Raw genomic sequence first — 26,517 nt, 5'->3', positions numbered from 1 at the left:
TGATAAATTTCTATATTTTATCAAATCCCACAAACTCTGTGGTCCCCCTGGATCCATCTTGGGGCCCCTTAACTGAAAACCAGTCTGAAAACCACTGCCCTGCCCTAAGGATCTATTGTGTACCTTTAACCATGTATAGATACTGTACTGTACTGTATTTAAAAACAAGTATTTTTCAAATACTTTGAAATGATGAGGAAAAACTGTAGAAATATATTTTTCTTAAAATGTCCCTCTTTCCGATCTCTTTTCTATTAAAGGGACCTAAAAATGAACATTCTGTCATAATTTACGAACCCTTAAGTTGTTCCAAATCTGTATAACCATACAATAGAAGTTTTTTCCTCTTACTATGAGTGCCATTTGTGCCCGAGAACTGTTTGGTTACAAACATTTGTTTCTTTGTGTTACTACAAAAATGTCTTCGGGTTTGGAACAAATTGAAAAAATTATGGCAGAATTTTAATTTTTGGGTGAACTAATCCCTCAGTACATTTCACACTTCTTTTCTTCTGATACAATTCTTAATAAAACTCCTTGCAAAACCAGATAATACACTTCCTGAATACTGACTGACCAACTAGCAAGTTCACTTGCCACAGGTGATTTTTACTTTCATTTAATTTTGGAGCTGGGCTGGGTGTGTGCTCTATGCTATGTCAAACAGCACCACCAGATAGCGGCATAGCGCCAACTCACAGCATCATTCCACACTTCTACTCTAAAAGAGAAGGTCAAATCAGCTCACAGAGTCAATCTCTGTGCTACACACACACACACACACACACACGTACCGACTGCGTCAGCATGTGAACTTTTGCCAAGAGACAACAGCACACCAGGGGAAAAGAATAGAGGCTGCTGCTCAGCGCCTAACATACAGCAACGTAAACTGAAAACGAAAGATTCTTGTAGCCAGTTTCACGCCAGTCTCTCCTGGTGTATATAACACAACCCACACATCACTAGAGTTCCACAAACTGGAATATCCCCATCAATTAACACCCAAAACATCAAGCTACCGCACGTGTTTGCAGTCTGCCTGGTGCTCTCCAACATATTCTATGTTTAAAACTCTCAAAATGGCTCTCTAGCAAAACTGAGACAGAGACACTCTGATGCCAGAATCAAAGCCCGTCACGGAGAGACACCGGCAACTGCATCGGGTTTGAGTTTGATCATTTACCGACTGTCTTTCTGCCTGCTACGGACTGACAGAAAATAGAAACTCAAAAAACATTTTGTTTCACTCCTGCAACTGTTAGCTCCGCCCATCTGCTGCATCTGTCGCTTCGCTTTTATTCTGTCACCCCGTTTTCTTTTCTATGCTGCATTTCTCTGCCTCTCTCTCTTTGTCTGTCTTTCCCCTGCTGCATTTGTCTGCCTCTCTCTCTCTCTCTTTGGATTCATCATCCCCCTTTTCCTCTGCACTCGTTGACCCTGCAGCGGAGCGCAGTGCTGAGCTACAGACTTGTTTGGGTGGAGATGCTGGTGACTCAATGGGGTAAGAGATTTACCTAATGACTGTCTGGAACAGCAGCCACAGGGGCACAAAAAGGAAATGAAATTAGTTACAGATCACCTGCCGTAACTGTCAAAGCTCGGTGTCAATTACACTTGCGCATGTTAACCAGTTCTACTGAATCCAATTAATTACTGCAGTATCCAGACTGAAAAACAGCCTATATCATTTCAAAGCATTTGCTGAAAATTGGAGCTAAAAAGCTTAACTTTATTTGACAGATTTCCCCCCCAGTTTGTCAGGCTGGTGTGTGAGGTGATTTAAAGGTCATTGCAACAGCATCCATAGTACTATAAGAAACAGTGTGTTCCATACGGTATGTGTTTTTCAAAGGGTTAATGACAGTTCACAGAAATGTTTCACTGAAATATGACATTTCTGTCTTTCTTTTAAGTTTGTAATTTAAAAACTGAAACTGTAGAAGTCCAGTGTAGTAAATTTGATTCTTTTCAATGACCCGCTGATATGGTTAAAAAATTTGAGTAGTAACAGTAAATTCATAAATTACAGTTCAACCCACTGTCACACCAATCCAGTCACAGCATTTTATGGCAGGGAAAGATTATCTGTGATTAATGTTTTAGTCCGTTTATCACCCAAATCTATTTTGAAACGGTGGGTTGAAACAGTGGGATAACTTGGGTGGTGGAACATCTTCAGTCCAGTTAATGCCTAGCAATGACAACGGTTTTGATATCTTACCATTAGGTATTTTGGTATTGCAATTAAACTTAAATTTAATTCATATAATGACAAGGAAAATAAAAACTACTCTCCACCAAGAGATAATGCATTTTAATATAATACGTTTTAAATCGTATAATCCAATTATGAGTTTAGGAGCATCAAAGGTTGATTTCAACCATTAATTTCACTATGATTTCAATCTTTGACATGGCATTACTCAGTCAATATTAAAAATACCAAGGCTATATTTTCACAGAATGATCTTTACTTTATGTAGGGTGATTTAATGTAGAAAACAAATTTACAAAAAAGTGACTTTATGGTGGTTGCATATTTCCATTATTTGTGTGGAGCTACATTATACTTTACTTGTCCACTGTGGGTGTCCTGGAATGAAAACGTTTGGTAATCACTAATCTAAACCATCAAAATTATATGACTAGAGTCCATAAATCATCTCATCTGAAAAAAGAAATCTTTAAACAGAAAATAAGTTTGGAACAGGATGAGGTTAAGCAGGTCGTCATTGTAAATGAGAACTGGTTCTCAACTGACTTACCTGGTTAAATAAAGGTGTATATAAGCAAATGACAGAATATACATTTACATTACATACAGTTACATGTTTTGCTAAACTATTGCTTTAATGATACTGTTGATAGGCCAAGATGTCTAACTGCTAATGCACATGTTACAGTACCTGGCCTGCGTACTGAGATAACAATAATACTGCAAGAATGATTCCCATGTGTTTATCCCGAGTTAGTCCCAATTTAAAAGTGTTGCCGTGAGATACCTGGTTAAGAACTTCTCTGGCTGGCAGGCTGCTCTGTCTTTGAACGTCACCCCCCACTTGCCTCACTCCCGATGTGGAGGATGACCTGCCAAGGCGACCCAACTCTATAAAAGGTTAAAGACACGGTTAATTTCAAGAAGGTCGTCAAATCTAAAGCTAATATCAATCTAATGTCTTTCTATCGTAAACATTCATAGCATTAACCAATTCCATTATCATCTTGCTGGATAGTATGCATAATGAACATGGTTTAACTGTGCAAGTCACACATTGATTTGCATGTGTTGTCTATGTGGTTGTAGCACCCGATACACTAGGTTGTGGGAAATGTAGCTGAGTACCACGATCTGCCATTCAGCATTACTCCATCACTGCCATCCAGGGAAATAAACCAGTTCTTTAACATGCTCAGCTACACTATCCATTTACATATCTGCTTGTTTATAACATTCTTTTCCATCATTGATTTTCATTTGATGCATTACTGCTGCCATGGTACACAAACATCATCTTAAAAATCTGTTTACCATCAGCTTTTCGTGGACTGTAGAGAAACTGTAATTTCATCAGGCAAACAGCACTAATATTTCGGAATCCAGTGCATATTCTAGAATGAACCTCATTTACACAAAAAGGACGCATTTTCACACACTGATCGTTCTTTTTATTATAATTACTTATTTTGTTTTTTATCTTGTAACTCGCGACTCCCGAGCTTTGCTTAAAAATCCTATGCACACTTACTACTTGTTAAAATAAAAAAATATTGGCAAATAAAACTTTAACAACATGAACAGAATACATATGGCACAACTCAATATTGTACTGTATATGCACATATAGGACCTGGTTTAGTTTGACTGTGGGTGGTATAAGAATAAGATGCATGATGTGCCCTGGAATACTGAATGTATAATGCTATATGGTTATTCATTCTTAAATAGCTGGATATTTATGAGGTGACTTATGAAGTGACAGCCTGCTTATATGGAGGACTAAACCTGCAAAAATTATAAATAAATAAATGTATAAATAAATAAATATATAAACGAATAAATGTAATAATATGAAAATAAATAAAGTAATGAATGGTTTGATAAAACAAAATAATTCGTTTTAGCTATTATTGATCTTAGCTTTAACTTTTCTTTTCATTTTTTAAATTGATTTATTATTTTTTTGTGTCCATTTTTAATTATTTATTATTATTATTATTTTTTATTTTTAGATTATTTTATTTATCATTTACTTTTATTTTTATATTTATTTATTTATACGTTTATTTATTTTTATATTTATTTATTATCGCATGCATTTATTTCCACTTTTATTTATTTATTCTTGAATTTATTCTTACTTTTCTGTGTCTTGTATGATAATTAGATGGGTTGGTCTTGCCTACTATTGGTTCAGCGTAGATTGAAGCGTTTGATCTATTACTCTTGACTTGTTTTGGACTAACGTCACGTCACTCACTGATCGTTTGCTTCGTGTATAACGTTAAGTAACTATGGCGGGCGCACAATTAGCTAGAGAGTTACAGCATTTAGCCAATGAAGTCGATAACCATGCATCAAATGACTGTGTGTCATTTAGATTAGGTGCACTTATTGATGTTTTATTACAGATTGACGGCGAGATAAATGACAAAATTCTTCAAAATCTGTGCGAGTCAGGGGGTGCTAAGGTGGTGATCAAGTTGCGGTTACAGGTCCTCTGCCAAAGAGGTGCATGAACGACCTCAGCAGATTCGTCGATTCTGAAAGCACAAGACGACTTGATATTAAGATGTCTATTAAACACAGACTTTCTTGTTACATGATTTTGACATTCTTGTTAAGATTGCAAATTATTGGTATGATCGCCCGTAACGGCTGAAGCGAGGTGAAAAAATAAATAAAGCGATTTGACACGGGATTCGTACCCATACAATAAAGCGAGGCAGCGTGTCACTACGGTAACAATCACACTAAGCTATTTCGCAATGCTAGCTGCTGCGGATCTTTGCAATAATATCAAGATGTCACACAACAATATGCAGCTGGATGAATTAAGGGAATATGCCCGTCTTAACTTGTGACCTCTGTGTTATTTATCTCTTATGGAATGTAGTTTACGAGTACCGTTTAGTAACCACGTCTTTTTAGAAGGAATGGTTTCCATTTGATGGCCCCTGTAGTGAAAGAACGATGCTCATTACTACCGTGTTAACTTGTGACTTAAGTTCACTATGTCTCAATTCATTTACATTATGTTACATCATGTTACATTAAATCTTTACGCTTTTTCTAACCGAAAGTCTGCTTATAACTATCACTTTGACAAAGCGTTAGCTTGCGACTTCGGTTTACAAGCTCATCTGTGTAGTTAAACCTTATTACATTTTGTGCTTTATGATTTTCACCAGTTGAACTGTAACACGACCATAGCACCCTCTGACTCGCACAGACTTTGAATGTGCTGCAAAGAGGCTAACAACCGAGGGAGAACTTTGTCATTTATCTCGCCGTCAATCTGTAATAAATCATCAATAAGTGCATCTAATCTGAATGACACACAGTCATTTGATGCATGGTTATCGACTTCATTGGCTAAATGCTGTAACTCTCTAGCTAATTGTGCGCCCGACATAGTTACTTAACGTTATACACGAAGCAAACGATCAGTGAGTGACGTGACGTTAGTCCAAAACAAGTCAAGAGTAATCGATCAAACGCTTCAATCTACGCTGAACCAATAGTAGGCAAGACCAACCCATCTAATTATCATACAAGACACAGAAAAGTAAGAATAAATTCAAGAATAAATAAATAAAAGTGGAAATAAATACATGCGATAATAAATAAATATAAAAATAAATAAACGTATAAATAAATAAATGTAAAAATAAAAGGAAATGATAAATAAAATAATCTAAAAATAAATAATAATTAAAAATAATTAAAAAATGGACACAAAAAATAATAAATCAATTTAAAAAATGAAAAGAAAAGTTAAAGCTAAGATCAATAATAGCTAAAACGAATTATTTTGTTTTATCAAACCATTCATTCCTTTATTTATTTTCATATTATTACATTTATTCGTTTATATATTTATTTATTTATACATTTATTTATTTATAATTTTTGCAGGTTTAGTCCTCCATACGCTTACCTGTTAGCAAGTTCCAATACTGTGCATGTAAGAGAAATGCTATACAAGTGTACTGTATACTGTTGCTTTTTTGAACTATATCCTTCATTTATTGTTTCAGAGACTGGTTTTCAACAACACTGACTGTATTCAAATACTATACTTTATTTTTTATTATTTCTATTAAATGTTTTTTATCTTTTATTCTACACTCTTGATTTTTATCCAGATTTTGGACTACTGAGGTCACGACAGAGGCCAAGAGAAACTTGCACTAGTGTCATTTCAGTTGGATCTCACCTCCGTTGCGGCATGCTGGGAAAGTTTGGCAGGGTAAAGGCAGCCCAGCCCGTATCAGTCCTCTCAAACCCGGGGGTCCGTCCGCCCCAGCCAAACTCTCACTGTGTCTCCCTGTTGCCCGCACAGGAATCCCAGAGTGTCCTCCGCCCCGCATAGATATTCCAATATCATTCCTCTCTCTCCTCAACTGAGCATCTGCACTGCCATTCCACACATCTTCCTCTATAGAGCAACATAACAGGACAGAAAAATACAATAAGTGTGCAACATACCAACAAATGGAAACAGATCAGCAAAACAACAAGCGAAGTATAATATTCATGACATTACATTTTAGATTAAAAAAAAGATTTATAATTTTAATTTAATAAAATTAATTAAAGCATTTTTCATTTCTCAGATTTACCTGTTTGTCACTATAGCAATACAAATATACAGCTGCTGAAAAACTTAATTTACCAAATTTATTATTTATAGGCATGAGTTTAGGTAAAATTATAATTGTTGTGTCATTTTGTGAACTACAACAATATTTCTCCCAAATAAATACTTGCATTAATTTGCAGAAAATGAAAACAGGAGAAACAGGTCAAAATAACAGAAAATATGCTCTGTATTTTTTCACACTTCAAATACTGCAAAAAAAACAAGTTCATATTCACTTTTAAGTAATACAACAGTAATACTTGTACATGTGTTTAGGAAAAGTAAGACTTTATGTCACTCCTAAGGTTTGATTTTGTTGGACTGCAATGGCCACAATACATCTAGAAATGCTGATTATATGAACATTTGTAATGATCTCTTAATTTTTTCCACGACTGTACATTTAATGAACATAACCCCAGCAATAAACAAAATTCTCTCATCACTCACTCTCCGTTTCTCGACTTCCATGACTGAATGACAATTTTCTATGCATGGGCCAGTAAGCCTGTTCATCGGTGAGTCCCAGGCCAGCTGCACTCTCCCAGGGAATGAACCCAGTCTTGGCCTGAAATGCCTGGGTCACAGATCCAGTTTTAGGGTCCACGTGCACTCCGCGCAGGCTGTCATAGGCAGGTGGCCGGCGAAAACCGACGGAGGGATAGGTCCAGAGCAGCGGACTGTTGGAGGGAGGAGGTTTGTAAGCAGGCAGGCCGTGAGACAAGTGAGGGGTATGTGAACGGTGCATATGTGAGCGTGACGGCGGACGCTGCGTTGAAGAAGAGGAAGGTGCGGTGGCTGCTGTTGATGATGATGGTAGAATCGGGGTCGGCGTGGTGCTTGTACCGGTTTGAGAAGTGTGCGTATAGCTGCTCGAGGTGACAGTATCACTGTGGCTGGATAACGGTGTGCTCGAATCTCTCTCCCGATCCCGATCTCTGTCTTTATCTCGATCTCTATCAGGTTTCTCAGACTTGAGCAGAAAGCTGACGGACTTACCCTCCTTAGGCTGTGTTTGTGTCTGGGTGGAGGACTGAGACGAACCCTGCCCTGACCCTTTGCTCGAGCTCTCTTTCTCAGGTTTTCGGTAATGGTGATAGTGGGATGGCCTGTGGTGTGGGTGATGATGATGATGGTGGTGGTGGGAATATGGAGAGGAGGATTTGGATGATGGAGGGAGGGGAGTGGAATGACTACGGGCTCTAAGTCCCGGTGCTGGTCCCAGCTGCCCATCCTTCCTCTCCTTCTCTCGTTCCTTCTCGACTCCCGAGGAATCTTTGGAATTGCTGGTGGAGCTCATGCTGGAGGAAGTGCTGGTAGACAATGGCAGGCTGGAGGCTGACTGCACGCTGATCTTGGCCGAGCTGGTCTTATGCTGAGCCCCCACCCCACTGGAGGCAGCCGCTGGCTGGGGAAAAGCCAGGAGCGGGGGCTTGTGTTGAAGCAGGTTAGGAAAGGGTGCCGGGATCTTACTGGTGCTGGGCTCATGTTCCAGCTTGGCCCCCGGCAACAGGAAGGGCGTGGGGGCACGAGGAGGGTGCGGTGAGGACGAGAGCGGTTGAGGTACGGGAGTGGAGGAGGCAGAAGAGCAGGATGAGGGAAGAGGTGAGGAGTGGGAGATGGAGACGGTGGCTTTAGGCTTGGAGGAGGAAGCGCAGGCCGGAGAGGAGGATGAGGGACGCGGAAGAGAGGAGGAGGTTGAGGAAGATGAGATGATTGAGGAGTGGTACGCTTTGGAAGATTTGATTCGCTCGTGTTTGAGCGGCAAGCGCCGATGGGCTTCTCGAGCCGCGTCATCTGGTAGGGGGTACTTCATCTCTTCATAAATAGCTTCTCCTTGGTCCGAGTCAGAATCGGGCGTGGTGGCAGAGGGTGTCAGGGGATGAGGAGTGGGGGCACTGTGAGTTTCTCGGGTAAAAACCTGGCCCACCATCTCTATGTAAACCGGCTCATCATCTCCGCCCTCACCCCGTAGAGAGGGCTCAGAGCTCTGGAAAGGAAGGGGCGTGGTCGGGGGCGGGACCCGAGGGGTAGGTGGGTCAAAGGACAGCTGTGTGCTTGGACTCCGTTTGGGCTTTAAGGGAGGAACTTTCCGGCTTGACATATCACCTGAATCGGATTTCTTCATTGCTGAAATCAGAATAAACAAAACAAAAAACAAGAATCAAAGTAAAAATAATATTACGATGGACCAAACACACAGAGAACAGAAGTCATGTCTGAACAGTGTTTACTTTTTAAAGAGTACATTCCTCGAGATCATAAAAAATACATTTCATGAAGTGTTTAATTTTGCCGTGTTTGAATGTAAGCAATCTGCCAAGTTGTAAATCCGAAGGTGAACGAATAACAAAGTTATTAGCTTATAAAAAAGGTAATCGACTCCGAATCACGCGAACAAGCCATGACCTGTCCGAATCTTTAACCACAATGTACCTACGTCACTAGAAAAATCCCCGCCTACTGACTGCGAAAACTTAACTCTCTCCTCCCCAAACACTGTACTAGCTCGTTCGTGACGTGTGCATCATGTCTAAGAGAAGCTGTGTTCTATGTAGTGAAACTAAGTCAGTCTTATTTTCACTACCAAAGGAAGAACTTCTGAGGAAAAAATGGTTACTATTTATTTTTCAAACGACACCAAAGGAGTATAAACCGAACGTTTTACTTTGCGCGCGTCATTTTACCGAAGATTGCTTCATCAATCTTGGCGCCTTTACTGCAGGATACATTAAACGTCTTTCCTTAAAAGATGTTGCAATACCAACTTTATTTGGACCTGTAAGCTCCACCGAATCACAACCTGTAAGTGTGACTCTTTATTTTTGTCTTTACTTAAAATTAAATTTGTGTGACGTTATCTCATGTCTGTGTTTAGCTAACGTTACCGTTATTTTTGGGGTTGTTACTGTTTGTTTACCTAACGTTAGCTATAAACTCGTTGCGCTAATGTAAGTGTTCAACCATATTAACTCGCAAAGTCTTTATTTCAAGAACTGCGTGGTGTACTATAGTTATAATAACATCTGAAGATACGAACACCGTACACTGTATGCCGTGATAACTAACTGTTACAAGAGAAGTGTCTAAAACAGTGCTTTTTCTTACTGGCATCTGTATAAGGATTAAAGAATGATTCGTCAGACTCGGGCTCGAACTGGTAAGGTAAAATCGACGCCATCTCTCTCTATACACTGTTAATATCCAACCACCTGCAAACCGTAATACAGCAGTAATGATAGGCGGTCCATTTGCGACACATGCTGAACGCGTTTGACCAATCACAGCAGACTAGACCATCTGACCAATCACAGCAGACTACACTATCTGACCAATCAGATCAGACTACGCTGGCGGAAAGGCGGAGATTACACAGATGAATCGCGGAACGAATCATTTGAGAGTCAGTCAAGAAGTAAGGTAATAAAAACTGCTTATTATTACGAAATAATAGTATTTTTACATCATGTATGTACATAAACTTGTTGTCGGACACTCCATAAACCAAAATAAGCCCTTAAAAATATTGAGGAATGTACTCTTTAACACATTCCTGATTTCAATATGCACGTCTGTCTTTGTAATCTATCAAAATGGAATAAACTTTGAAATGACTTCATTTTTTAGTCAACATTTAGTCTCTACTTTCCAAATAAGAATGCACAAATAGTTTAGAAAAATCTAGTCCCCTACACGCCCCCCCAAAAACATACCATTCCTCTTCTCGTGTTTTGATGAGTGATTAGGAGGTGGAGGTGGCGGAGTCTCCGGTGGTGCATGGACCCCACGGGAGGTATGTTCCTGCTCCTTGCTGGAGGTGAGCCGGGTGTTGGGGTGGCGTTTAGGCTTGGCCGGAGGGCAACGGGATGGATTGGATTGGTTTTGTGGGTCTGAGTCTGGATAATATCCATTCTCCATCTCTTCCTCCTCACCAGTGCCCACAGCGTGGCATGACTGAGAACGTGGTGCCATGGCGGCCGCACAAGAATGGGGCGACAAGTCCTGAGACGCCGGCATCGTCATAAATCCCATTCGGAAATGACGCCGAAATGACGCCAGATCCCGAACCTTCCCAACCGTCGCAGAGGAGGCATCTTTATAATTAGAGCTGCAAGAGAGATAGAGAGAGTTAGGTCTGGGCATGAGAGATGGAATCAGAAATTGAGAGATAGGAATTATTTCTCTGTGGAGAGATTCTTTATGGGATTAGAATAATAAATTTGTTTCTCATTGTGCTGTAGGCCATCTACCTTTCCTTCTCTTTCCCTCTCTCTCCTCATTTCCGAGTTTCTACTGAAAGAGCTCTATTAATAGCTCACAGTCAATTTCATTTTTGTCTCTACAGCCCCCGTTTTACACTCTCCTCAGCTCATTTCCTGACTTAACCCCCCCCAACTATCACACAGACCAATGCCTAAACACTCACACAAACATACAATGTGTTTCTTCCATCATGGCAGGACTCCTAGGAACACATAACCCTCACACACAAACCTTCCAGCATTTTTCACTATGAAATTATTCAGCATGTTGTAATTGCAGTTTCCTCACTGTTCTTGTGTTGTCCACAAAACAATGAACACACATGCACACGCATACCTAGACACACCTTTGTTTCATTGTTTGTTTTTTGCCTTAGCATGCCTTTTCAGAAAGGACAGTAGAGATTGACAGGAAAGTTTAGGGAGAGAGTGGGGAACGGGATCAGGAAGGACCTCGAGTCAGGTTTCGAATACAGGTCTCCGGTGCAGCTGCACTATGTGTCAGTGCGCTAACCGCTAGGCTATCAGCGCCGACATCATTTCATTGTTTGTGAGGACCAAATAGTCAACAGATTCAAAGTAAACATGATTTTACTCTTTTATCAGCCTTTATTACTACTGATGACCACCTAAAATGTCATCACGTCACATTTTTTGACGTGTTTCACTATATTTGTGAAAGTATTTTTAAATAGAAAAAAAATAAAGTCTCTTAATAGTACAGTACAGTCAAACCTCTACACACAGAGCCACACACATGGTCAGGATGAATGATGACAGAGGAAGTGGTTCATGCCTGCCTGTGAGACCATTATTCTCCTCTCGTCTTGCTTCTCTTATTCTTTTTCTCATTCTTCCCTTCTCATCTCCTAAAATTTCTCACGTTTCTAAATCTTTTCCACATCCCCACTTCATCTCATGCCTCTGACATCACATATCTGCAAACATTGTTTAATCAGCTGATCTTTCACTATCTGCCCCAATACAAATAAAGACTTTGTCCACAGGCTCTCTCTCTCTCTCTCTCTCTCTCTCTCTCTCTCTCTCTCTCTATCCATCGCTCTGCATCTCATCTTTTCTCATTGTCCTCTATCTGTAAGCATGCACTCCCTCTGTTTCCACGGCAACTGGCCTGTCATTTGTTTATTGTTTGCTGATTTTTTTTCTCTAAACACCCAACTGAGAGCACACACTGGCATATGCACAAATAAAAATACACACACACAGGCTAATTCAGGTGTGGTGTGGCATAGTAGTGGGTGGTAAATAGTGGGCTGCCATCAGCACAAACACAATACACTTACAAAGAGAAATGATTCACTGTTAATGTTTTTTTTGGGGGGGGGCAGGACATGAAGGGGAGCTGGAAGAGTATTTTTCCATTTTACAAAGCTACACCGTGGAAAATTATATTGAGCAAATATTGCACTTGTAGTAACTGAGGAGACTTCAAGTTTTGTTTTAGAACTCTCTCCATAAATTATTCAGCTAAAGTAAAAAACCCATAATTGGGATAAGCTTTTTTACCATACAGTACCATAATTAATATTGAAAGCATAGGAAACCTTTATCGGCATGGCTTTATTTTCATTGTCTACTTTAGATACTTTAGAAGTAACTTTGCAACTTCTTGTCAACTACTAGTCAGTAGAGTATTAGTAGACTGTCTCTCAACTTATTCGATATATTTATATCCAACTCTTAACCTAACAGTTAGTATGGACACTCCAATGAGAGTTAGTTGACATGTAGTTGCAAAGTCAGTAAAATGTCTAAAGTGGATCAAAATAACACGCAACCCATTTTTCTTCTAAAAGAACAAGCCTGAGAAGCAGAAGAAAAACTTTGCTTTCATTTACTTTTTCATTAGAGATATTCCTCCCGAAAAGCATAACTGTTTTATGAATTCTGCTTGTCAACTTTCATACGCTGGGTAAACAATGTCTAGAGTCCCCTGTTGTCCCCTTATCTTTCTCCTTCATGAAGGTTGACATGCTTGAGGCCCATATGGAAGCATGGTCTAGTGTTCTACAGTGTGAGTTAGCGTTCATGTGTGTGTGTGTGTGTGTGTGTGTGTGTGTGTGTGTGTGTGTGTGTGTGTGTGTGTGTGTGTGTGTGTGTGTGTGTGTGTTTAACTGTACGTGTAGCTCTGTTGTCAGGCGAAGGACAGAAAAGATGCGGTAACACTTTATTTGACGGGGTGTTCATAAGACTGACATGACACCTTCATAATCATGACATGACAACTGTCATGCATATGAAGGAGATTTTATGCATGTTTATGACAACTGTCATTAAGTGTCATTCGCTCATTTATGTAAGTTTTAATGCAAAGATGACATTGTTTGAGATGTCTTTGTTATGACAATTTGACATAAAGCAACACATCATAATCTGTCAGTGTCTTTTTACCAAGACAACATAACCTGTCATAAACATGACATAGCAGAATAATAATCAAACTTAAGAAACTACGTAGCTTTATGGATTAACATTACATAAAACTGTCATGTGGTTGGTTTTGACATTGGCTGTCATGAGGCCATTACATTCACATTTACGCATTTGGCAGATGCTTTATCCAAAGCGACTTAAATTGCATTATACTATACATTTGTATCAGAGTACGTGAAATCCCTGGGATCGAACCCATGACCTTGGCGTTGCTAGCGCCATGCTGAACTGAACTACTAATAATTTTCACTTTCTTTTCAATTAAACATGTCATTAAAATGTCATTAAGTGTTAATAGTCTGTCAAATGGTTTCATAACAGCGACGTTAATGTTTTTCTTGACCTCAACTAGTGGTACAAATTGAACCTGTCATTACAAATTTCAAGTGTTAACACAGTCATTAAAGGCATAGTTCACCCAAAAATAAAAATTCTGTCATCATTTACTCACCTTCGAGTTGTTCCAAATCTGTATAAATTTCTTTGTTCTGATGAACACAGAGAAAGATATTTGGAAGAATGCTTATACCCCAACAGATCTTGCCCCCCACTGAAAAAATACTTTATCATTTTTTTGGTTCTGTTGAACACAAAAGAAGACATTTTGAAGAATGTAGGACAGCAAACAGTTCTGGGGCACTTTTGACTGCCATTGTGTTTTTTCATGGGCTCGATCCCAGGGATTGCACGTACTCTGATACAAATGTATAGTATAATGCAAAGCACTCGCTTTGGATAAAAGCGTCTGCCAAATGCATAAATGTAAATGTGAATGTAATGGCCTCATGACAGCCAATGTCAAAACCAACCACATGACAGTTCTATGTAATGTTAATCCATAAAGCTACATAGTTTCTTAAATTTGATTATTATTCTGCTATGTCATGTTTATGACAGGTTATGTTGTCTTGGTAAAAAGACACTGACAGATTATGATGTGTTGCTTTATGTCAAGTTGTCATAACAAAGACATCTCAAACAATGTCATCTTTGCATTAAAAAATACATAAATGAGCGAATGACACTTAATGACAGTTGTCATAAACATGCATAAAATCTCCTTCATATTCATGTTAGTTGTCATGTCATGATTATGAAGGTGTCATGTCAGTTTTACGAACACCCCGTCAAATAAAGTGTTACCGAAGATGCTAGTACAGTGTGACACATACTAAAGCATAAAAACTGCACTACAGGATTATGAGTAAAACACATAGAATATGAATTAACCATGAAAACATCACAGTAACATCCAGGTATAAGCTAGATAAAAGCTTTGAAGAAGTTATTCTATCATTATTCTAGAAGTGGTGCCCAGATTTGTACACAGCAGAATCGCCAGTGTTAAAAAATGTCAAATTAACTCTCACAGTCTATATATAATCCACACTTTGATAGTGTGGATTATATAAACACTGCGAGTGTTAATTTGACCTTTTTTAACACTGTTGATTTTGCTGTGTACAAAGAGTATGCACATAATGTACCTTTGACTACACCAGCACTTCAATAAGTGCATACAATTGTGGGTGAATTCAAATAAATGCAAATGCAGGTAATATAGTATTCTGTAGAACGGTTTAGAATCAGTTTTACTCAAATCTATACCTTAACTATTAGGGGACTGGAAAAACTGACTCTAGACCAGTGTCATTTTTAAACACTGAAACAATCGTCTAAAATATTGTTTTTAATGTTGATTATTTTAAATAAACAAAATCTATGCAATTATAAAATTATGTGGCATTAAAAATGAATCATCCTAAAATGTAGCAATGCTTCTCTGCATACCATCGATCAAAATCTTGAGGGTGCCCCTGAAATTCATGAAGGACAAACGGTTTCAGCTACACACTCCACAGTCAAATATTACAAACCTGAATCATTTATGAACCATGGTGTTTATTTAGGGATATTGTTCTAGATCCCCTGACTCCTTTATTCTACAGCAGAACAGTGTATCAACTATATGACCAGTTCTCCCTTACATCTAATGAGAGGGAACAGACTCATATGTCATATGAGGTTTGTGTCAAAGCTGCAAACATTCTGTTCTCTCTGTACTCTTCTTCTCACTCCACGGGTGAGAAGTGGATTTTGGGTTGTTCACTTTCATCTGACACAGCACTTCAAACAGCAGAATAAAAGCAGCGGAAACTGAAGCTACATGTCAGCTCTGAAAGAGGAATATTTCTGCTGTTTTGTTTAAACAGTTTCTTCCAAGAAAAATCCATATCTCTTTTTTAGTTATTCAGTTATTTCACGGTTAATCAGCCAAGGTATTGTGTGTAATAGAATACAGTGCACAAGCTATATTGACTAGTTTTTGATGTTTTTAATGGTGTTTTTTTTTAGTCTCCATTCACTGTAACTGCATGGAAAAGAGTGATCAGTAGAATCCTTCGACATTACACGCAAAGGAAGGCAAATGTTTGTCACGACATAGGATGAGTAAATGATGACTAAACTTTCAACTTTTTATTGCACTGTCCCTTTAAGGTTGCACAACACGAGTCTGTTATATGACTGTAAGTGTTAAGTTTACTTTCATGTAAAGAATAAGATTTCTACAACTTTCAGCAGCTAAAGGATTGATTTGATTCATTAATTAGTTCACTCAAATACAAAGAGATAGGAAGAAGAAAACCAAGAGATAGATGAATGAATGAGAATCATCTGCATTCAGCAGCAGAAGGGAAGAGGATGGAGGGATTGAATAAAGGAGTGGGTGGATGAGAGAGGAAAGGGACGGATCCTCCAGACAGAGGGAGAGCGTGGGTGGGTTACCTCTCGTGTATCTCTTTACGGCTGTGAAGACTGAAAGAGGATAGAGAGAGGTGAAGAGAGTCAAGATAACTGCTTAAAGACACCGTGCATGTGTAATGCGACAGCTCGTGTCTGTGTGCATCTGTATGTGCGCGTGTAAGAGGGCTTTATACAAAGGCGGCTAAAAGCAGGCACGTTTTTTGAGCTCAGGATGTGTTGTGGGTTCTGCGTGTGTCATGAATGTAGAACACGGTGTGGATGAAAAGCGCTTTGATGTCCATTTGCACAGGTGTCACGGACAATCATCTAAATGCATTCTCCTCTTCATCCAGAAACAGAGAGAGAGAGAGAGAGAGAGAGAGAGAGAGAGAGAGAGAGAGAGAGAGAGAGAGAGAGCAATCAAACATGTGTTGCTGTGAGCAAATAGAGAAGGAAGGAGGCATCTCAAGAACAAAACTGAAGACAAACTAGATCAAACTATAGCTGAATTACGGTATTGAATATACTTAATGAACCCAAGGTATTTTATTTTGTGATCAAATAAACCAAAATAAACAAGGACTTGAGTCTCATGTGTATTTAAAGCCATGTAGACTGTTTCGTCGGACGCACACTCCTTACCCGAAGTTAACTTCCGGTCTGTGTGAATAGGTTGTGTAACTTTGTCGCTTTTAAATTTAGCGAAGTAATGGTTCTTCTGCTGGTAACCCAAAATAATACTGGCTATACATACTCATAACTTGCTAGCTAATGTAATTTACTTATGTATTTTGCTTGCTTCCAAAAACAATCTACAGGGACTGTATTCTTTGTGGATGCGTACCGGAAATTAAGTTTGGGCCACAAAAGCGTGTATGCGCAGTATCGTTTGTTTACGTTGCTGCTTTGAAATCGTCTCTAGGCACACTTTATGTTTGCTTTTGCTAATATTTTAGGAAAATTGTAGATATTTTATGCTGTTTACATATACAGGGTGTTTAACCTGCCGTAGATAGCTGGAACAGACTCAAGCACCCCCTGCAACCCCAATAGAGAAAATCAGAAATGAAAGGATGAAATTATAAAAAAATGATGTAAAATTTTTATTTGTGTTTGTATTTAAAGGAGCCGTATGTAACATTGACACCTAGAAGAAGAGCTTGGTATCGCAGTCCAAATTCAAAATATTCGCAAGGGTTTTTCCCCGCCCCTCCTCCTCCTCAAACGCCACGGTCACAGGAGTTGCCAGACACTTACAGGAGTATAATGTAAATCATAAAGTCTTACACTGTAAGTTTATCTGATCATTTAAAAGTTTGCAGTGGTTTTGTTGTTTGCAAATATAACTCAATCAGCAGTTTGTTTCAGAGTTTGCGTCCTCCGGAGGTCGCATTTACGGGCCACATCGCTGTCTCGTTTAAATAACCATAATAAAATTGTATATTACTCCTCGTAAGTTGTAAAATAATATAGTCATTCTTTCAAAGTTTGCAATGTAATAGTACCGGAGAGGGTGGAATCTGTTATCTCTGACCCAGATCGTTTGTTTGCTGCAATATGCTGTGATTGTCCGAGCTGTCGAAATACACTAGTGGCTAAATCGTCAGTGGGCGGGGTCACACGGACCAAAACAAAAACAGACATTCCGGCACGGAACGCACATTTCAGAGTGGAATAACTGGCTATAGCATTGTTTTTTGGACAAACCAATATATGAACTTAGCATGTTACCTAAATTTCTACGAACATATTAAGGTATTGGTTTGATTTAATACAGTAAAATTATAACATACAGCTCCTTTAATACAATGTTTAGACAAACCATTGGATTGCTTTCCATGCAAGTGACTGCACTGCCCATTAAAACCACTGTGTAAACACACCTTTTATTAATGGCAGATCAAATCGCTATATAAAGTAATATAAATGAAACGATGAACTCACCATTAACATTTTTAATGTAAATGTAAATAAACAAGCCATAAAACAGAACTGAAAGAGGTTTGGAGTGTAACCATTTTAGCTGTGACAGAAATACCAAACCTCCAGCTGTTTGTGACTACTTTTCATGCGAGGGTCTACTAATGTACTAAGACACCAGAGGGGCAGATCGTCCCTAAAACACAAGCTACAATCCAGCTCTCTCTCCTCTTCTGTCTTTTATCTCTCAGGCAGAAGGAAGATTTGGATGTTTTGCATGAAATATGAAAGTCAAAAGTCTTTTCTCAGAGATAACACTACACTTAATATTCTTTGTCATATTTTTCCATCATGCTCCCTCTCTCCTTTTTCCTTCATAATATTATTATCTTACTCTCTTCCTTCTTTCCCTCCTCTCTGTTTCACCAATTTCACCTTCCCAACAGAGTCAGGATTTCACTAATCTTTTACTCCTTCCCCCTTCTTTAGCTGACCTTTTATTGTAAAGCATCAGTGTAACCTCTTCTTTCTCTCCTTCATCTCTTACAAACTCTTAAAAAAAATGTAGTGCAAAGGTTCTTCACAGTGATGTCACAGAAGAATGGTTTTGGCTTATGGAACAGTTCAACTAAAAATAAAAAATCTGTCTTCATTTACTCACCCTCGAGTTGTTCCAAATCTATATAAATGTCTTTGTTCTGATAAACACAGAGAAAGATATTTGGAAGAATGCTTATAACCAAACAGTTCTTGGCCACCATTGACTACCATAGTAGGAAAAATGACAATGGTAGTCAAAAGTGCCTCAGAACTGTTTGCTTTCCTACATTTTTCAAAATATCTTCTTTTGTGTTCAACAGAACAAAGACATTTTTCCTACTATGGTAGTCAATGGTGGCCAAGAACTGTTTGGTTACAAGCATTCTTCCAAATATCTTTCTTTGTGTTCATCGTAAAAAAAAAACGGCTTTCCTGTAGCTCAGTGGTAAGAGCATGGCGTTAACAACGCCAAGGTCGTGGGTTTGATCCCAGGGGATTGTACATACTTAGAAACAAAAATGAATCAGTTAATGCAATGTAAGTCACTTTGGATAAAATCGTCTAATGTAAATGTAAATGAAATGTATACAGATTTGGAACAACTCGAGGGTGAATAAACGAAGACAGAACTTTCATTTTTGAAACTGAACTGTTCCTTCAGTCATTCAGTGTAGGATGCTCCTTACATCTTTGCTCATCTCTTACCTTTTCTTGCTTTCCTGATCTCTGTGTCTCCAGTCCAGTCGACTTTTGCGGTACAACAGGTTCATGTCGCCTCTGGGGTGCTCCTCCTCACAGCCAATAACAGCACAGTGCAGCCACTGGCCCCGCCTCTCTATGTCACGCAGGAAATTCTCCACCGCCACATCCTGGGCGGAGCCAGAGCTCATGGTATAGAGAACCAATTATAGCAGCGGGGGGATTTTAAAGTGTTCCCCTTCCCAGTTACCTGAAAAAGAGGAAAATGCAGGCAGTGGGTTATTACGGTAGTTTGTATATTCAGTACTTCTTTCAATTTAATAGTAATATTGTCCTCTCCACTTTGTCCAGATAATTGACTGAGTAAACTAAAAAAGCATGCAGTTTCCACGAACACTAACTGATGAATGAAAATGAGTTCAGCTGAATTAAAAAATTACCTGCACAGATAAAAGTAAACACTGCAATACCCCATAAGAAAATAAGAATCGTCCCTTTTGGTTTCATGGTGACTTTAAAACTTCACATGTATTACTTTATCTTCATCACCATTGCACCTTCATCTGAATCTTTATTATCTTTTTTATAGCAGCTTATAAAGGGCATGATCTTCCTCTCTGTGAGGATCTGAGTAAGCATGAGAGGCTCAGTTGGCTGCAGGCCCCTAGGCTGCCCTGGCTGTGCATGTGTAAATCTGCAGTCTGTAATGCAGCCTGTCACATGTAGTACACAGGCTTTCTGGCACGAGAGAGAATGCAAGAGAGAACAAGTTAGCTAGAGTTAGAGAGAAAGAGAGAGAGAGAAGGAGAGATAGAGATAGATCGGGCTTGCTTGTTGTGGGGCAGATATTCTACAGAGTGCTCCAAGTTTGAACGCTGGGCAGTACGAAAGAGAGCTCTGATTGGCTAAAAAGGAAACAACTGTCAACTGCTGTGCTTTTCCAGTGTTTTTCCAACACAGAGAGAGAGAGAGGGGGAGAGAGAGAAAGATAGGGAGAGATAGAGAGCAATGACGAGAAGAAGGTGAGCGGGTTTATGTTGCTGAATGTGCAGATACGTGTATGTGTACTCTGTGGATGCAGAGCATATCAGCAGTATTGCTATGGGCCTACAGAGAAACATGGCTAGATCTTCTATTGTAGACTTGTGAATGCCACATGTTTTATCAGACAGACCTTTAGTCAACAAACTCATTAACATCTAATGATTCATGCACATTCGGGCACTCATTTATGCAATCGTGATTCACTAACGTCTTATTCCCATCCCTAAAGCTAAAGCTGAAAATCCCGTGCCATCCTCCTGCGAGAGCCTGCGGACTGACTGACCATCCCAGCTCCATCTCAGGCAATTCCATCACCACCCAAGAGCAAAGTGACCACCTGACCATCCCAGCTCAGGCGATTCCATCCCCAACCAAGAGCAAAGACGGACTACTTGTCACATTAATGCTAAATTTACAATACTTAGTATTTCATGCTAAACACAACTAATAAGGTCTCCCTATTCTTCATAAACATTTACTCAGTAACTTTTAATCAAAGTCACTGAGTGCAGCTGTGACACGTCAGAGGAGACCCGGCCTCTCCCGGCTGAGACTGGTTTTTCCCAAGGTTTTTTTTTTCCATTTATTTATCATTGGAGTTTGGGTTCCTTGCCACAGGGCAGTGTTGGCTTGCTCACCGGGAGACTGCATTTATTAGATATTATTTACTAGAATGATCTCGCTTGTTCTATAAACACCATGCACTGTGCTGTGTTTGACCTTTTCTGTGTTTTTCTTAATTTCTCCTGTAAAGCTGCTTTGGAACCATGCACATTGTGAAAAGCGCTATATAAATAAAATTGAATTTAACTAACCAGTTCACAAACTCACACATGACAGACAAGATACGCAAACAGGCAAAATACGCACGCAAACAAATGCAGACTATTCAGACCACACGTATAGTTTCCGGTCTCTTTTAAATTCAAAGAAGAGCTATGAATGAAAAATGAATGAATTTATATAATTACTCATTAAGGCCATGCCTGCGAGTTAAGTTCATGATAAATTGGGTCACGACATACAGTAGAGAGGAGCTGGAGAAGAATATGGAGCAAAACATTGTGTCAATGAGTCATGCAGCTTCTATCGACATTTTGGAACTTTTTACCCACAGCAACAGAATGTGATGCTGTCCTGTACCTGCAGAGAAATACTTCCAGCACAAAGAAAGATGAATTAACTAGATTAAAAATGACGTAAATTACTGATACCAGACCAAATTTTGATCAATGACAAAGACACAAAACAATGATCCAACAAAACATTTAGATCACTACTGAATCAACACAGGAATGGGCGGAGCTCCGACTAGAAGTTTTGGAGGAACATATTCATATAATCCTGCCATTACAAACATATTAACATCTGCTTGCATCACTTAATTGAGAACTCTCATTTTGTTTCTGATGTCATCGAGCATTGCTTACAGACAGTTGTTATTTCTGGCCTTTTAATGGCATAGTTCACCCAAAATAACAATTCTGTCATCATTGACTTTTATCATTTTAGGCCTGTATGACTTTCTTTCTTCCAAAGAACAAAAAAAAAAGATATTTTGAAGAATGTTTGTAACTGAATAACGGCAGTACCCATTCACTTCTACTGTATGAACACAAAACCAATGCAAGTCAATGGGGACCACCGTTGTTCGTTTACCGATAATCTAGTCATATAGGTCACAAATGACAAAAGAGTGAGTAAATGATGACAGCATTTTAATTTGTGGGTGAACTATCCCTTTAACAATAGGCCTTAGCCCATGGAAGTCCACCATCAGTATTGTTGGCCTTTCTGAATCATGGTGTAAATTAAACTAAATGAGTACACTGTTAAAAAAAGTACGCAATTTTCATTTTTCAGAATTTCCACATATATTTCTGAAATGCTATAAAAATGTCAAATTGCAGAAGTAGACTGATGTACTTTCACTCTACAAAAATATTTTTTTTCCTATTCAGTTTACGTTCAGCTATTTCAGATGCCAAAATGATTGTCTTCTCTTCAAATAGATAGAACAAAGACAAAAGCACCGACCTGTGAGATTCAAGACTCACAAAAACAAAGGGAATCTATTTCCATCCAAGGAAGGACAGAGTGGACATTGTACAAACAAATCTTTCTGACATTGCTATTTCTCCAACAGCAGCAGCTTTCCTATGCCTTATGACCGCACTATTTCAAAAGACTCCTCTAAACTACACTTCTATAGACTGCAACCGTTGAGGGGCTGTTTCTCAATTCACATTCACTTTCTCACATATATTTGGACACAAGTATATTTTCCCCCCGGGGCAGGTTGTCTATCACTCATTACATTACATCATATTACATCTTGTTGTTACTTGTCCTTGCCCTCCAGATGAACCGAACACTCTTCCCTCAGTATTCCCAGGACACAGCATTACTTTCATGGTTAGAAGTGATTGTACTTTCCATTGGCTCAATTTTCTCCCACACGTTTGCTTGCACTTCCAGCAAAACCTTAGTTGGTGAAGTTGGATGAGAAAGGAAATTTGCAGGTTGAGCAAATTAAGATGCCTACAAGAGACAGCTGCATCCCAAACTGGTTCCCAGCATCTCAATGTGCTTGTTTTTCAGCATAAACAACAACATTAAAGGGATGGTTTACCCAAAATGAAAAGTCATATACCCATCCTCTTGTGATTTTAAACCTGTATGACTTTCTTTTTTCAGCAGAACACAAAATCAATTATTTTGTAGAATGTTGGTAACTAAACAACATTGGACCCCATTGACTTCCAGTATATAACAATTACAGAGCATGTATGATAAAGAAAATAAAACAAAGGACAATTGTATAAACCACACTAATAGTGGCGACACCGCTTGGTGGGAGATCGGAGGACAAACCGTTGTTTCCTAACGGAGCCACGTCTGATAAATAAATGAGTGCCAAACTACAAATGGCTTTATAATTAAAACAATACAAATGTGAAAGCCAGATAAGCAGCCCAGACTAATAAAGTGCAATGATGTGTTTGATAGCCACAAACCCGTAATAAATTGAAAGCAACTGTAAAAATACTACGACTACCAGTTATTTTTATTGTAAAGGTTGCACTGGGGAATTCATAAACACCCAACAACCTCAGGACATATCACACCTTTCTTCGCAAATTTCCTTCTGACATCAAATCAGCATGCACATGCTATTGTATATATCTATTCCAAAATGATCATTTCAGTCTGTAACCTAAGCAAGCTGGTTTTAACCTTCGCATCCTTCTCTGTGTTCACCCACTTCCTCCTACATCTACTGTACACTCAATGATGAATCAAACTGAACCACAGAGGCAAAGTGAAACACTTTCAAAGTGGTCATGATTTGCAGCTCATCTCCAGCACCACTGACACAACCCACTGTATGGCCCAGACTCGGCTGATAACCTCATTTGACTCTATCTCAGATGAGAACATACTCCTGCTTCTCACAAAGCATTGTAAAATCACCTGTTTAGTTCTCAAACCAATCCTCTAAAGATAACCTATGATCTTCTGCCTTTTAATTTTAATTAAACCAAACACAGCAAACTCGCCAGTGTTAAAAATGGTCAAAGGAACACTCACAGTGTATATGTCATCCACACTGAGGATTATTATACAGTATATACAGTACACTGTGAGTGTTAATTTGACATTTTTGAAAAGTGATAATAATGTTAAATTATTGAAATAGACTACAAATTTACATTTTCCACGTAAAATAACATGAAAAACATTGCACATGACAAAAAAGATTATTTAACGTTTTATTTTCTGGTGCCCCAGCTGCTGGAATGTTACCATTTTAATGGGTTTTTTACACACATACAAGTACTGTCATACATTTTATATACAGTAACAGGTTGATAGATAATTCACAGGTTGATCTAACACACATGAGAGCCGTAGGTAGACAGTTTTGCCTTGCTCTCTGTAGAAACTTGACAATAGGAATCAATGAAAGTTCCCCTAGGCTACAACGATGGTAAGACAGGCGTGAGTTTGGGGATGGGAGAGTTATCAGGAGAATTGTCTAAGTGAGTTTATTGCCTTGCTTGGAGGGATTACTGTATATAAACATGTTCCTCTCAAACTTTTGTTTGGAATGCAAACCTTGTACCCGACACACTAAGCAGAGATCATACACAACATGGAATCTGATATTGTATATATCAAAGAACTATAGAGAAAACGCAGGTACAGCACATTTTAAATGCAACATCAAAGATACAATTTCAAACGTAACAGCAGAGAAAGAGCCAAATCCTGATAATGTTCCGATACAATATAAACGTAACACTGACCACAGTTACAAATACAGTACATTCAGCTATAAGCACCAGTGAGAACCGATTTTTCTGAGCATATAGATTCAGTTCCCACCACATACATTTTAAGACAGAACTTACAGGTAGCAATCCCATCTGCATTTATTTATACTTTTTATCTTTTTTTTTAATGTTAAACAGATATAAAGGTGTAAATTCAGTAAAAAAACATACCTGACAGGTTTCCATTTTTCACATTTTTCAAACTCCCGGGACGCGATTGTGAAACGACTGAGGGAGACCCCCAGGCAAACCGTTTCAAACAGACCGACGGTATGATACAGTAAGGTCTTGGAGAACTACTGAAAACACACTTTTACTTATTCTAATAAAAAACTTCTAATATTTTTTTAAAAATTTATTTACAATAAAATAATCAGCTTAACCACCCAAGAAAAAAGCTTTAAATCTAAAATACACTATAAATTTGCTTAATGTGCTCTACTTTCACACACTAACTTTGTACTTAATAAAAATATATTTTTTAGTACTTATTAATAACCTTAGTGCACTCAACTGTGCTATTTTGAAACACCATGAATAGAACTACAGAAAAACTAAATTATTTGTATATTTAGTACAAAATTATGTGGAATAACATTGTGGACGTGTATACTTAAAGTGTACTTAATGCTCTTTTTTGAGTGACAGGTTGAAAAATAATGAATGGATTTAATTTTTTACTTAATAATTTTCTTGTTTCACAATTTCTTTCCCTTTATTTCCAGGAACCTTCTGTATTTTACACTTCTGATTTAGTGAATAAGTCTCAAGTAGAGCATATTTCATCTGTCCGAACACATTTATTCCATGAGGCATTTCATACAGCTGTGGTAATGTGCAGGTAAGACATATTGCTAATGGGGATGTGGGTCATAAGGTCACTTCATATAGACTATTAAAGCCCAGGAGCAGATGGGAGCACAAATCACATATATCATACACACACCAATGCACTCACAGCATACCCATGCGAACAGATTAAAAACACAAAAATTAAAAATAATACGACTTGACAATCAAATATTTATATGTATAAATTTGATCTGTGTAAGAGTGTGTGAAGTCACGTACGCCGTACCTCACTTATTGTCCTTTTCCTTTACACTGCACCTGGCTGTTGTCATGGTGACCAGCCAGCTGTCGCTTTGGCGACTGCTCTCCTGTCACTTCGGAACCTCCGAGCGCTTTCATACTAAACGACGGTGTGAATGAAAAAGCGAGCTAGAGAGACAGAGATGAATTAGATATAGAGAGAGAGCAAGAGGTAGAGTAGATAAAGACATGGTGATTAAGAGGAAGGAGGGAGGAGACCGAATTTGAGGGGTTGGGCAAGGTTAAAGAGACTGGCAGGAGGTGCTCAGAAAGATGAATGGACCTCAGATGCAGAGAAAGAGATGAAGAGCAAAGGAAGAGAGAAATGAGCGGATAGATGGATAAGATCAGATGGACAGAGTGTAAAAAGATGAATGAAGAGCAATACGGAGACAGTGAACACCAGAATGGGCATGAAGAACCCGGGAGAAAGGGAAGTGTGTTGTGGGAATGGGGGAGGGATGTGAAACCATGTCTCTCACACCAGTCACTGTGTGCGGTCTCCTAGCAACACTGTCTGCATGCCTTCCACATCTCTCTCTGTCTGTCTCCATCTCT

At 38.8% G+C, this 26,517-nt stretch overlaps 1 protein-coding gene across 3 annotated transcripts in view; it reads right to left on the bottom strand.

Annotated features, from left to right (window-relative positions):
- LOC130570786 (neuronal tyrosine-phosphorylated phosphoinositide-3-kinase adapter 1) overlaps positions 1 to 26,517 on the bottom strand; it is a 46,328-nt gene that overhangs the window by 3,700 nt on the left and 16,111 nt on the right. For all 3 annotated transcript variants that reach the window (XM_057361260.1, XM_057361270.1, XM_057361250.1), the window contains 5 exons: positions 19,493 to 19,736; positions 10,580 to 10,974; positions 7,317 to 8,996; positions 6,441 to 6,662; positions 3,006 to 3,109 (listed from right to left, as the gene is read on the bottom strand). In XM_057361260.1, coding sequence (XP_057217243.1) covers positions 3,006 to 3,109; positions 6,441 to 6,662; positions 7,317 to 8,996; positions 10,580 to 10,974; positions 19,493 to 19,677 — 2,586 coding nt within the window. In that variant the 5' untranslated portion in view covers positions 19,678 to 19,736. The remainder of the gene's footprint in view (positions 1 to 3,005; positions 3,110 to 6,440; positions 6,663 to 7,316; positions 8,997 to 10,579; positions 10,975 to 19,492; positions 19,737 to 26,517) is intronic.

Source organism: Triplophysa rosa, linkage group LG2 (assembly GCF_024868665.1).
Source record: "Triplophysa rosa linkage group LG2, Trosa_1v2, whole genome shotgun sequence".
Taxonomy (NCBI): domain Eukaryota; kingdom Metazoa; phylum Chordata; class Actinopteri; order Cypriniformes; family Nemacheilidae; genus Triplophysa; species Triplophysa rosa.
The sequence above is the reverse complement of the archived record's forward strand: the minus strand, read 5'-3'. Positions and strand labels throughout refer to the sequence as shown.